A 15,142-nucleotide genomic window follows, 5' to 3' on the forward strand; every position below is an offset into this window, starting at 1 on the left:
TTTCTGTGGCTTTTTCCTTTGCACAAAATAAATGACAGTTATTAATAAAATTGGCACAGTATAACTGCAGATATCAAAAACTTAGGACATGGATACATGCATTATTATTGGCTCCTAATCTTTCCCATATTGTAGTTTTTCATTTCACAGAGTGAGCTCTAATAGGTTCCATCAAATGCATAATGGTATTGAATTTGGATGACTGCAATTACCTAGAGTAGCTGAATCCTGGATAAAGAGATTTGGGATTCAGATTCTTCATGTCTACGTGGCCATTTGGGCCATTGTGTCCATGTAATAACTAATTAACTAAACACTCCCTTGATGAACAAATATCTAATTTTGTTGGATGCAATACTGCCCATAAAGTGCTTCTCAAGGACTCCGAAGATGGCGCAACCAATGCCGCTGACTAACGCTATACTGGTGCTCTGCAACTTCTGCTGTTTGCTGTGAACACGTCTGCACTTAAAAGTAATGACTCAATATAAAATGATTTCAAGTTGATTAAAGAGCAGACCAAGGGGCTTTTTTTCTTCTTTTTCTGGACTGACTGCTCCTCATTTTTAGAAGCAATTGCATTGCTAAGAAAAATCCAAATGTGGTTTGTCTACTGTCCACCTCCTACACTAAAACCTCAGCTTTCATTTCTGTTCTGTTTCAATGTGTTCCCTTTCTTCTTCACATAGCCTCAGACATCCTGAAAGCTCATACATTCTGAAGCTGCTTATAGCGTGATTTACGTGAATTCTGCTGCATAAAAAAGGAGCTCAACTTTTTTTTAATTATAATCCATAAATCACAGATTCCTGGTGGGCTTCTGAAAGTTGTTATTAAGAATTTACACACAACTTTATCTACATATCGCCATTAATAACTGATGGCCTGTGCCACAAGGGAAATACTCTAAAGGGATGGAAAGTAGCCATGAATCACTTGCGGTGGACTCCTTTGGTCTTCGTACAGTTAGTAACGTCTTTGAGTGAACACTCATGGCAAAGACACATTTCCATATAGAAAAGATGATTAGGGAGGACAAAGACGGGCACGTAGAAAGTACAAAGCAAAAAAGCAGCCTTTGTATTTCCCTCAGAGGAGCCTCACCCCCCCTGGCTCTGATCTGCTCCTCTCCCTAAATCAGAGATAGCTGCTCCGTCCATCACAGTCCCCCAGAGAGACTCTACCTGTCACTCCACACTAACATGAGCTTTGAATCTTCTCCTGCGTGTCCCTGGGAGCACGCACAGACATTCAAATAAACAAATCAACACACACAGACACACATGAAGGTACCTATGTGCTGAAACCTGGCTGTATTCGTGAGTTAAAGCAATGAGAAGGCTGGTCTTGCTCGCCAATTCCGTCACATTCAAAAACAGTGTTTCCAAAAACATGGGGAAAAAAAACACTGCTATGTACCACACACCACATGGCAACTTAATATATTGGATTATTGCCATACTGTGGATACGATGATCATACGTTGTTGCCACTTTCTATTATAGTGTATTTCCATCAGGTGTAAAAGCAGTGTTGTATGCACTGCTTTTTTCTGAAGCACTATTTAATGGTTAGTTTTTTTTCTTTTGAAACAGATAAATCATAACTTAAAATTCCTCCTGGCACTTTTTCTTTTTTGGTTGTGTGAACCAGAAAGACATTTAGTGGCCAAGAAAGAAAATAATTTTACAACCTCAGCTTCACGAGCTTGTTTTTGTCACATTCCTGCTGAGGTGAGAGGTAATTTGTTCTTTAAAGGCAGCTAAATATGAAGAATTTCTGTGAAAAAGCTGGTGCAGAACATTCTCATTGTGTAAGGCCATGTGATTGATTCGGACCCCAACAATTTTCATGCAAAAGGTTTCCCACGAGATACAAAAGGTGCAAAAATGTGAATTAGGGCAGAGACAAATGAGCAATAAGCTGGTCAACAGAGAATGTGTGGGAAGCAGTTTTCATCAGTTGTCATGAAATTACTGGTTGCGACTTCTCAAATTTGAGGATCTGTAGTTTAATATGAAAACGAGGAAAGCATTCACAAGTTGCAGCCCTAGTCGGAAAAGCCTTTAACCCTCTGAACCCCAAAACATGTCAGCAGGTTTGAAAGGTGTGTCACTTAAAAAGCGAACAAAAAAAGGACAAAATTACACCATTTACTGAAACAAGAAAATGTAGAAACAGAAAGAATCTTTTCAAATCTAAGACTAAAATCGTGATATCTTATCAAAATGAGTTTATTCTACATGTTTAATTTTAGCACTGTCGCCTACAGCTCGAAGTTCCCCGGTTCACATCCCAGCCTGGGTCTGGGATCTTTCAGTGTGGAGTTCTCCGGCTTCCTTCCACAGTCCAAAAGCATGCTGCGGTTAACTGGTAATTCTAAATTTTCTGTAGGTCACCTTTATGTGTCTGTTATGTGACAAGAATATTGCCACTGTTTCAAACTAACTGGGTTGAACTGGAGGATGTGTACACAGAAAAGTGGAGGGGCAAGTACGAACAGAAGCATAAAAATTGTAAATTATCTAGAGTATAGAGTCCCATTCTTGAAAGTACTAGGGAAACTTGATGTACTGATTTCATAGAGGTGCAAGATTTTACATTGCAGTGAAAAATGAGCCCACAGTGAGTAAAAAATGAGCACAAAAATGACCAGAAATTGCATGGGTTCAAAAGGGATAACGTGTAAGGTCAAAGTAGTATTTCCTTACTGTGATGCGTTCATCTCTGTCATCCAAGTTGCTTCCGTCTTTCCTCCAGGAGATGGTGGGTTCGGGGTGTCCTCGGGGGGGCTGGCACTCCAGCACCGCCGGCTCACCCACTGCAACCATCACATCTACAGGGTTCTGCCTGAAGTCGTCACGCAAAACTGGAAAACACACAGATAAGCAGAACAGCAAACAGAGTGGAGTTAAATGATGTTTGGCCATGAATCGACAATGGCAAATCATAATATTTGTTCATATTATTGCTGTCTTCAAGTGGGGTTGTGTATATCACGTCAAGGAGCCCATTCCAATGACTGTCTCATGAGGCGTTCACAGCTTTTACAAGTGGGAATTTTCGATTCATTTTTTTAAATGTCAGAGCCCATGATAAATGCGTTGGTTTATTTGTTAAATTAGTCCTTCATTTGTCTACCCTGTTCTTGTTCTTAGCATGGCAACACAATGCAATAAACATAAAATTACTACCTTTTCTTTGTAAGGAGGACTAGGCCGTGATCCACTGTATTATTGGTCACCTAGCAACAGTGTTCTCACAAATTAAACCACTTGAACAGCAGGATATTGTGTACTTGACTTGTTGCAAATTCAACCTTAAGAGTTCCAGTTGATAACAGCATAATAAAGGGCTGTTTGCTCACTCTGTCCATCACACTTTTTAAGAGCGGCACACAAACACTTGTCCAAAACACATTCATTGTGATAATTCCCATTAATAATCTATGTAGTATCATCTATCCATTTTTATTTTTTTTATTCATTCACTGTTTAAGAGCTGGCAAACTCTCTCTATGTAACCCTCATGGGATTACTCAACCGGCTCTGTTGAGACTAGCTACAGAGAAAGTTGAGTTTTTTAATGACTGACAGTAAGATGAGAAGATAAACTGCTACAAAGCTGCAGAAAGGTGGGATCCAGACGTCTCTGCTAGCAAGAGGCAGAAATCTACCACAGCAATTTATCATCTTTCCAAAACGAGTAGCCTGTGTGCAGGGAAAAGATCTTGCAGCCAGAAAGTGAGTGAAAGACAAAGTGAACTCGAATCCACTCCAAAGAGACCAACAGAAGAGTGTGATTTCTGGTGGCCACAGGCTGCTCCTTCCTATCTCCACCATACACGCTACATACAGGCCTCGACAACATCTTAAGGGGGAGCAAATTGCTGATTATCTGGAAAAATGTCAAGGCTTCATATAGTTAGACTGGAAAATTAAAGCAAGAAGGAAACTGGAACTGGGATGTGTGGAGGGGAAAGTGAGCTTCGTTGTAATCAAAACAACCTTTCATTCCATATCTCTGAGCAGATTTCAGCCCCCTGATGAGGTGAACAACATGTGCTAATGTAGACGCCTGCACATGAGTGACTGCTGTTAAGCATTCCCAGTCTTAAATTACAGAAGGGGCTTAGAACCTGAACAAGCCAAGGGAGCGGAGCCAACGCAGAGCGAGCAGAACAGCAGAACTCAGTAGAGGGTTGGGGTGAAAAGACAGGAAACAATGAGGAAAAGGCATAATCACTCCCAGATGGCGGCAACCCGTTCACCTCTGGCTACGGATTTGCGTATAACACTGGGCAAGCGGGCCAGAGACGCCTGATGGGGGCAGCGTGGATATGGGAGAACAAATTGGGATGACCTTCTAATTGGAAGTATTCTGGCCCCCGCATGTCTCTATGAGCTCCACTCGGCTGCCTTTGCCCCCCTCTGATCCTCTGAGCAGGGTTTGCGACTGGCTGACTGCAGTTGACTGAGTGCTGATGGGAAACAGCTGTCTGACGACCTCCTCCCCCCCCCTCCCCTCTACCACCATGTCACATGATAAAAGGCATTCCTCGTGGGACACAGAAACATGGTTGAGGTTACTTCAGACAGGAAGAAAGTGAGACCATTGCAATCCCACGTACAGTGTGTGCGTGCACGTTGATTGATTGACTGATACTATCTGATAATTCCAATAGCAATCCGGTTACACATCTGCTTTTGCTATCGTGTGAGGTTCAAATGTTTCCATAGGATTTAAAAGCCTGGACTATTTCCTCAAACCCCCTTGTTCGAGATTTATTTTTCGGTGACGGTTTTGGAGTTAGTGTAAGAAATAAAGCAAGGACAGATAAGGATTAAAAGCAAAGGAAGCTTATGAAGGTTAGTGGAGAATGTTCTCATAAAAGTTGGATGGCTTTTACATGGTATAGTGTTTTGCTGGGTGAGCACACAAATAATCCAAAACATGTGTGTGTGAAACTGTTTATATCCTCAGAAGGGAAAATGTATCAGCTTGTAAAGTTATAAAATTATGCATGCCCAAGTAAGAACCATACATGCATACACGAATATAAGCACTCGGATTCTCAAAACCTAAGCTAAGCTAAAACTGATTTATTCTCCCCAGTTTCTTCAATTACTCCTGCTCTCTTGCATTAGCGTCTTTTCTTGTCACCTATGAGTTCCACACAATTCATACTCTTTCTGCTTATCTGTAAACACATCCTGACAGACTACTTTTCGAAGAGTGATGTTGCTGACAGCACTGTCTCGCCTTAAATCCCTTAAGTCAGTAACTTTTGCACAACGGGGCTACACAGACAGGCAGAACGAGGAAAAACTATGCTGATTTAAGCGGCGTTTGAAAAATTATGCAGAGGACAATCACCACAAATTAAACCCTGTTTCTTAACCTCTCCCCCCCCCCCCCCCCCCAGTCTGCTTTGATTGCAGAATCATTATTTCACCCTGCCAAGTTGAAAAACTTCGACTAAATCTTTCACTTTACTTTAATCTTCTTCTTCTTGCCTTCTTCTCCTTCTCTGTTTCATCTGAGACTTGGTACAACATTACACCTCTCTCTCATTTTATTCTCCAATCACACTTGTTTATTTCACACAAATTAGAATTTCACAGGTTTCTGAAGCCGTTTGTAACATGGACGCTCTGGATTCAGTGAAACCCACCTCTACGGCTTCTGAAGCCAATCCAACTCGTCTATTTAGCTGGAGCTTTGCACCTCTCCCTGTCTTCTTTTCTCCCTCCAGATGAGAATCTCATAGCCCACTTCAAAGCATCAGCCCTTGGCCTCACTAGTCTGGATCTGACAGTGTCTGACTTGTTGTTAGTCCTCTGGAGCCTGAGCCACAGCTTGAAAGGGCCTACTGCAGCCGAGCTCTAATAATCCTCTCTGCAGAGTCCAACTGGACCAAAGAGGAACACAATCAAACTCCACTGACAGGGGCGGGATGGGGCACGAACAGTAACCTTATCACACTACATCACCACATAAGGCTGCCAGCGACACCTTTAGTCACGACAACCTCAACTCAGCCTGTTTTGCAACTCTATTTTGTATTCAACATAGACACATACTGCAGATTCAGCTGTGCAGCTATTTTGGTACAGTAATCACTTTTTCATGTCCCAAAGTCCACATCAACATCACTGTAAGGCACTGATGGTTTAATATCCGATTTGCTCAAAGCAGGACAACAGCTGTGCAGGCTTCTGCTTCCAACTCAGAGAGGAGGAACACAATTAGCAACAACTCATCCAAATGCCTGCTTGGAGCCTTTTTAATGAAGAAGAAAGTGCAAAAACTTTGGCATTCCTACATCATTAGTTGGATAAATGCTATACTTTTTATTACACACATTTTATTATTTGCCAGAATTTACCAGTCAGAAAACTGCAACATCCAAGTGTCAAATACAGTAGAACATAAATGAAAGCAGGGACACGCCATGATGTGCAAGTCGCTGCTGGCTCAAGGAGTTCAATGTTAAGAATGGAGCTACATTTTCAAAATCAGATCAGCAGAGTGTGAGCTTAATAAGGATAACTATCTCTCAATTAATAATCAACTATATTAAATGCAGTTTTCTTTGTGTTTTAAGTGTCACTTCACACTTGCTTTCCAACTGTAGATTCAGATTTAGAAGCATATTCCTCAAACTGCTCCTGTTTTGTCAGGAAAGAGCTTATACGCGATTGTCCTTAATATCAGATGAATAGTTTGGGATTTCAAGAAATATATTTATTTGCCTTTTTCTTCAGGGTTGGAAGAGAAAATTGATTATTCTGCCATGTCTGTATGGTAAATATGAAACTGACCAGCATCCTGTTAGCTCAGCATAAAAGGCTGGAAACTGAAGGAAACAGCTAGCCTGGCTCTGTTCGAAGGTAAGAAAGAAAAAGACAGCAAGAAAATGCTTACCGGCACTGGTAAAGCTGGCATGTTGCATGTCATTTATTTCATCTTTGCAGTGTAAAAAACAATAAGCTGTGGATTTAAAGGGGAGCTGGATGCAGGATTGTTGTCTATTGGATCGGAGTAGTGACTTTCTTTCAACCCTTCCATTCGATTTGGATTCCCAAAATGTTGAATTATTCATTTACCCAAAACAGAATTCCAAGATGGAATGAAATATAAAAAAAATACATTATAGATGCCTATCCCGTTGCCACAGGCTTCAAGTAATAAGGGTGTTAAAATGTATTCAATTTCCAGTTAAATACAAAAACAATGAATAAATGAAATTTAACAAACACTCTGAGCATTATTTGGAAAGTATTCACCGAATACCATAACAGTCCTAATCCACCAGAACATTATACATTATTAATAAATGCATTTGTGAAATCAGTTAATTATTCACAGTTCTTATACACACCAAGCATCTGAAAATTGTTAAATAGTGAGCAAAGAAAGAGCTCTCTAGAAAAAAAAGAAAGCTTATCTATAAAAATGGCTGTGCATACAGTTGTTATTCACTTTAGGGACATTAATAGATTTAGTCGGGCTACTTTTTCCTATGTTCCATCAGGTCATGCCTGTGATATGTAAATATTAAATGGAAAAGAGACGAGAGGCCGAAGCTGGAATTATGGTTCTGTTCTGTGGCGCTCTGGACAGAGACCACATTATTCCAAGAGTAAGTAGTAATAAGTAAAGCTAAGCACTGGCATCTATTACTCTGTCCTGAAGTCTTAATGTTTCCCAGTGCTTAAAAACATTCTTTTCAGCTCAAATACAAACCAGGTCCCTTTGACTAAAATATCCCAGAGCACTGACTTGAAAATGCAGTATATAAATATAATAAATACCCAAAGCTAACCTTAAAAATACAGCTATCATTCAATCCCTGCAGATATGAAATCCTTGACTTTTCTCACAGTCTATCCCCCTGACCTCTCCCTACCCCCTACCTCTCTGCCTCTATCCACCAACCAACCAACACCCTCCTCCTCTTCTTCTCCTCGCTCTTTCAGAACTGGAGTCTGGAGAGACACAGAGCTGCAAGAGAAACAGCTGCTCCACAGAAAAACCAATATGTGCAGCCGTGTACAATAGTTGGCTAGATAGATGGGAAAAAAAAAAAGACTGACACACAAACACGTACCCTCACACGGGAGGTCCAGAGGGTCCTGTACCCCTTTGCAAGCACCTACCAAAGCCAAAAGCATAATATGAACTGCAACCAAGCAAATCCAATAAAAAAGTGAAGGTCCTGCACATACAAATTAGAATACATGCATTAGCTCAGTCTCATAACTATACCACATGAGGTTTGTAAAATACACACTAGCATCCAGAAGACAGCGCACACTGCTTATAAGGGAAACAAGAATTCCTTGCCTGTCCTCCCTGAGCTCCCCTATTTGAATTTCATTTTTCTGCAAAGGAATCATTACTCAAAAAAACTCCCAGGGCAAACAGATTTTTTTTTTTTTTTGTTCTTGCATGCCAGGCCATAATTCTACCTTGTTTGGCGAGCCAATTAACTCAACATGGCTCACTTACAGGGATAAAGCTCCCAGTTATAATATTGTCAGCACTTTTAACTCGTAACCTTGTGTCTTCCCTTGTTCTCTTTACCAGTCAGAGTCAGAGAATAGTCCCTTGTATGCCCCTATTGGGCCTAAAACAGTATGACTATATAGCGTCATGAGCCGTGTTTTCATATAAATGTTAAGCAAATTAGAGGCAAACTTTTAAAAGTCTCAAAAAAAGAAAATGTGAATTAGGCTTGCTTTGGAGTAAATAAACTGCTGTTGGTTGTCATCGGAAGGTGGCAGTACAGGCGATGTTCCACATGGCAGAAGAAACAGAAGTTTTGAACTGGAAATTAATCCGGTTGTTTGTCGTGCACCAAAAACGGCTTGAAGAAGAAACACACTGAAACACCTTGACCATCTATAACAGTTAGCAGTGGCCATGGTTCATGCTGTCTGAACACAAAAACAAAGAAATATGATGATTCTAATGTACAAAACAGCATCTTCTTCTCCCCTGGCAGTGGAGGCAGCTGATAAGTTATGTGAGTTAAATATATGTGGTATCAGAACTTTTTGGAGAAGATGTTGTATACTTTTTCAATAAAAGGTCAAAAGCATCTCAAGTGAGAGCAAAAAGTTTTGGAAGAAATTGCATTTTTACAAATTTGTCCATTTCCACTGACCTTTCCTTCTGTGAATCTTAAAAACGCATATAAAAATACATTATAGAACAAAAGGCAACTCTATGTAAAACGTCTTGTTGGAGTTGGACGATGTCATTTAAAGTTTTTATTCAATTCTTCTTTGACTTTCTTTTATTTCTACTCAACTACATCATTTACATTCTGTCATCTTTTTCTTGCAAACACACAAAGGCAACTCAAACTCAAAGAACTCCAGTCTGACAGAGAGCTCATTGTACATTTCAGCTGGACGTACACACAGCCTATTAAGAAGCACTGCATTCTGACAGGGGCTTTATGTGCACCACGGTGTTGCCGGAGTGTCTGTGTTCGGATGGATGCGCTGGGTTGATCGGTTCTTGGAAGTTCTGACACTCTAATCCTGTTGATGTACGTGCAGAACATATCACTCGTGAGGGGCAGATATTAAAACCAGCTAAAAGGATTGTGTAACCTCCATTTTAATCTCCCTCACTCATCCCATCCCTCTGAAGGGGGAATCGCAATGCTGAGAATAAGGAGAGCGCAGATATGAAAAGACAGGCAGGCATGAAGCAGATTAGGAGAATTAGTGAGGTGGCAGAAGAGCAGGGTGAAACCGAGGCCGAATGGGTCTGATGGGGTTAGCGAAATTGTCAGTTGCACAAAAGTGGTTGAATCTTCAGTTCCTTTTGTTGGTGTAAAACTGTTGATTTCCCTTGCTCCTCTTACAATAATTCAAAACAAACCATAAGCTAGTGTTTTTAAGGGCCACATTTATAGAGTACCACAGTCTGAGCAGCAGTATTATGTAGACTACAAAATACACTGTGCTGTACACTTGCTCTTTTGTTATGGGATTATATAGTGTTTTTATTGAAAACATTCCCACGCATAACTTACGCTCATTTAACCTGGAGGAAAAACATAAATAAAGCAAAATCACTCAGTGCTTAGAGCTCTGTCATTTAGATAAAATATTACAATTACATTGGACACCCCTATCGCATACTGAACTATTATTAAGTGAATAGCAAAGACTACACTATCTGCATGGGAACTTCTGTAGAGTAAAGTCAAAGCTAACTAGTATCAAGATCAGATTATGCTTACATTTGAAAAAAGACTTGCCTTTGTCTAATGGCAGCAAGCCAAGCAAACTTAACCAGATATCTGTGGACACCAGAAGCAATGCCCTTCACTATTTGATATCAAATAATACTAACTCACATTGGTAGTTGCCAAATGGCTCTACGCAGACCTTTTTCTTTTGCTACTTTTGTTAGAAGCTACAACAACACAGCAAGTATATACAGTCAAGCCCGAAATTATTCAGACCCCTAGCAAATGTTGACTTAAAGTTACTTTTATTTAACTAGAAAATATTATTTTTTTTTGATTGGAAATGACACAGGTGCTTCCCAAAAGACAATAAGATAATATACAAGAGACATCGTTGTGAAAATAATAATCTCTCAGCTTAATTTACATTTAAAAGCAACTTAAAGTCAGTGATGCAATATCTCCATAGGGGTACAGAGGAACATTTCAGCAACCATCACTCCTGTGTTCTAATGCTACATTGTGTTAGTTAATCATGATGAAAGGCTAACTGATGATTGAAAAGCCCTTGTGCAATTATGTTGGGACATGTATAAAAGTGTGAGTTTTCTTGGAAAACATGAAATTGCCTGGGTGACCTCAAACTTTTAAACAGTAGTGTATATATATTCAAAGCTGGACTTCAGCATACTGTGAGCCAGTAAACCCCGATCTTTACAATGGTATGCTGTGTATTCCCAACCAGAACTCATCATTTGTGCACGCCCTTGTGTGTGTGTGTGTGTGTGTGTGTGTGTGTGTATATATATATATATATATATATATATATATACACACACACATTGCTACATGGGCATTGACTATGCAAACAGACAGAGTTTTTATGTGCTAAACATGTTGACTTTCCTTCAAATTCCATTAATTTGCAATCAAAACAAAAACTGAATTTAAAATAATTACATCTTGCGTTTCATATTATTTCCTCCAGCACCCACTGAATACACACAATCACCTAAAACATCCAACAAGCTAAGTATGTTTTCTGATTAATTTTGCTTCGGTTCACAATTTAATTAAATAGAGATTCTATTAAGGAAAATAAATGAATAGAGCTCAAAGCTCCCAAAATGGCTGCTCAGTCTATTTATTGAGTGCAAATGCATTCAGGGAAGTGTTTCCATCCTCAGGCCACACTATGACTGTGTAAAGACAGAGAGTTCTCGGAAACAAGTTAGCAAAAGTGAACCAAAGGTGTAAAGTTGCCGTCCTTCTCTATTTTCTATGCAGCCTCTTATTTGCAAGGACACAGCACTCCTGCAGAGTGCACGCTTTGTATGACTATATCTCTCTGAAGTCTAAATAAAATGTTTATGTGTGTGGGTGGTGTCTGCTATTTTCTAAGAAGCCTACACTTTGTAGGCCATGAGCTTTTCAATTTGGTGCTCATTAGGTGTGTCCTATACTTTAAACCCCTGGCTTAAGATACATTATAAATGTAACTGGACAATTACCAGGATGCTCCGTCACACAGAAACTGTCATTTAATCATTCTGAACAACTGGAGCTCCTTCTAGTTGAGTGATAATAGAAGGTGGAGGAGCAAACAGCTAAGAATGCTGGGTAGATGACACTAATGAGCGACAGGAAGGGGACACAGTGCGGTGGATGACAGGGTGTTGACAGTAGCGGGTTGAAATGGCGAAAGACCACAAGCAAAACCTGCAGATTGTTGAACCCAAAGCACAGTGACCTATATACTGAGCTCTGTACTAACAACACCTCCCCGCTGGGACGTGACCTCCAGGTGGGGGCTTACAATCTAGTCATGCTTTATTACGTTTAAGGCCTGTATCAGGCATGAAGCAATTTACCGACTCAATTAAGCAATCAGGCTACGCACTGCTTTGTGATTCAAAACAGAAAGAAATCTCACAAAAAAAAAAATAACACAGGCTGCTTTCACTGTTAATTGTGACAGCACTAGCAGCCACCTGAATCCTTTAGATAGTGGGATGTGGATGCCAGTGAAAATTGGAATGGTACAAAACCAAATCAAGTCCTCTTCTTCTGAATAATGGAGAGAGCTGGAGGCAGTCGAAACGTGGCCGTTTCTCTTTGGGGCAAGAGTCCCTCAAATGAAAGCAGAAAAGCCACACACACACACACACCACCACCCTTTAACCCTCTCATTAGTGTAATCCTGCATGAGAAGAGTAAATTGTCATGAATAAATCCACTTAGAATGAAAGACTTTCACTTTGAGATGGTTGCATTACCATTTCAATAAGCGTGCCACGCTGCAAAATGTTGGCAGTGTTTGACAGAGTAATTGGGAACATTAACGAGTAGATAAAATATGGTTAGCAGAGGGTGGCGGCCATGTAAGTGAGTGTGTGTGAGTACGTCAATTAATTTTTTTGCACGAAAAAAAACCCCCTACATTCCTAGATTTTCCCACTAATAGGGCCAATGAATCGCCCTGAAGGAGAGAGATTGGTAGTAGAGAGTTTGCAGGCTTTGTTTGACAAAACAAAAGAACTGGAAAGCAGACAGTAGTCAGACCTTGAGACAAATGTATTCCAGTATATTGGCGCAGAGAAACCTTTGTTTGAACGGCATGACCTTAGCGATGGTGTTTGCAAAATCTCCCTGGGCCAGGCTGAGTTCTAAATAAGCACCTTTCATGAATTGTACACAAAAAGAAAAGAGGGGCAAACTTCAGGGTATGTTCAATTACACATTGCAGACAGAGCATAAATCTGAAGCTTAGCGGGCTACTCTTTGTTTAAATGAGAATCTCGCCTAATTCCTACCTGGCCTTTGTTTGCGAGAGAAGACAAAGTGGGTCGAGATAGAAATAATAAAGTGCAAAACCCAGGAGAGATGCTCCGAGGAAAGAGTGCACCCAGGTCACAAAGAGAGGCGATGAGGAAGAGGAGGAGGAGGATCAGGAAGAGTTGGTAGCGGGGAGGGCAATGTATTGTAACAAAGAGAAAAAGTGAGCAAGACAAAGGCACAGAAGCGCGGGTAGGAGTCGAGATACAGACACAAAGAAACAAAGAGCTACAGTGAATGCAGCGCCGAATTAGACGGCTCAATACTTGCTGTTTGCTTTACGGTGAGGCAGATGCCAGAAACACACACCCGAATCACACACAGAGCACACACTCGTAGTTACAGCTATGTTCTGCATCTTAATGTACCCTAAGGTGCCCTAGTCTTTCCCTTGTCATCAATCTGAGAGACAACCCAGGGCCCAGGAGAGAAAGAGGCAATGGGCAAATATGTAGCGCTCTCCGGTATGACAGCAAGAAAGGACGACATAAATCAGGCAAAGATACCAGACAGAATCATGGGTTGTTTTCACACAAATATTTGAGACTCCGGCATTATATTCCTGGGCATATTACACTGACTGACAGATATACATTGTGCAGTGAGATACACAACATAACACAACAATGCTTTCATTCAAGCAGGGAAAATTGCATTTTCGTGACTCGGGAAGCTGCTGACAGTGCAGGAACAGATAGAATCACATGACTTCGAGGCGCGCAAAGAGGCCGCATTTGACACGACGCTATACATAATCTCCGCACAACATGATGGACTTGCGAGGAGATGCAGCAGAGACAGGGGCAAAAAAAAAAAAAAAATGATTGGCTGATTTAAAGCTATTTAGTGCATTCTGTCAGGTGTTCGATATTGATAATAAGGTGGGCAGGCGGGATGGAGGAGATGTGGCGAGCACAATGCCGCATTGCACTTACTCAGTGCATCAGTCATGGTCTGCCAGCATTTCTCATTCTATCTTCTCCCGTTTGATTCTCAATCATTTACTATTGTCTACACCCTCACCAGCACGACTTCAGAAGGGTTTAATTAAAACCGTAAATGATAAATTAATCCACACATGCTACACGTGTGCTGCTTTATCTTACCACAAAGCTTAAGAACAGTAGTCTTTGGCACTTATAAACGCTTCCAGTCATGGAGAGGCTAAAGACCAGTGATTTAGAGTAGGAACGGGAACAGAAATCGGGTATAACGACAAGCTTGTTTGGTTTGGCCTGAGCTTCACCAGGGAGGAATGAATGGGAAGAGAAATGAATGAGGGGTGAAAGATGAAACTTTAATGATCCCTCTGGGGAAACTGGGTCATTGCAGCAGGAGAGGGAAGGGTATAGATAAGAACAGAGCAAACGCAGGTTTCAAGATAATACAAGTAATTAACACAAGGTAAACACATTATGGATAACTGGAGACAGTTAAAGCGATAATACGTAACACATTTTGATGTCAAAGGCACATGTCAGTGGAATTTAAATGTAAGCTGGGTACACTTAGAAACACAAACATGCATGGTGAGATACTTAAATGATCCAAAACTGCAGATGGAGCAAAGACTGCAGAGGAAGAGAAGAAGAGGGTGACGGCAGATTGAGCAGAGGAGGGAAGAAGACAACGAGGATTGTGCTGAAGCAGTCCCCAGCCCCCTTAATTGGTAGGAAACAAGAGGTCTGTGAATAAACACTCGTCACAAGACAGAGCCTGGCTCATTTTTCCTCTGCTCACACTATCTTTCTTTTTCTCCCGAGTAGTTCAACTGAAGCTAACTCGGAGCCACGCTCCCCTCAAAGCTCATCGTCCTCCTCCTCCCTGCACTTCCCCTTCACTCGTCACCAGGCCCAGCTGTCTATCCTCCATCCTCTATTTGTATCTGTCTGTTGCTGGGACAACAAACTAAACACGATCCCAAGATTTCCAAATATAACAACAAACCGCTCTCGGAGTCGCTTCAATCCCCTAACTCTGCACCTACTGCTCTCCATCTTGGTCTCGTTTCATTTTTTTCCGCCCCCGCCTCCCACTGCTGGCCCACAGTCCTCCCCTTATTCCTGCTTTTTTGGTCTTCCCCTTAATTATCTC

General features: G+C 41.0%; 1 protein-coding gene across 2 annotated transcripts in view; it reads right to left on the reverse strand.

Annotated features, from left to right (window-relative positions):
• The window catches only part of LOC110967301 (roundabout homolog 1-like), a 94,266-nt gene that overhangs the window by 21,638 nt on the left and 57,486 nt on the right, over window positions 1–15,142 (reverse strand). For both annotated transcript variants that reach the window (XM_051937468.1, XM_051937469.1), the window contains one exon: window positions 2,712–2,869. In XM_051937468.1, the coding sequence (XP_051793428.1) occupies window positions 2,712–2,869 (158 nt within the window). The remainder of the gene's footprint in view (window positions 1–2,711; window positions 2,870–15,142) is intronic.

This window comes from Acanthochromis polyacanthus, chromosome 17, assembly GCF_021347895.1.
Source record: "Acanthochromis polyacanthus isolate Apoly-LR-REF ecotype Palm Island chromosome 17, KAUST_Apoly_ChrSc, whole genome shotgun sequence".
Lineage (NCBI taxonomy): Eukaryota > Metazoa > Chordata > Actinopteri > Pomacentridae > Acanthochromis > Acanthochromis polyacanthus.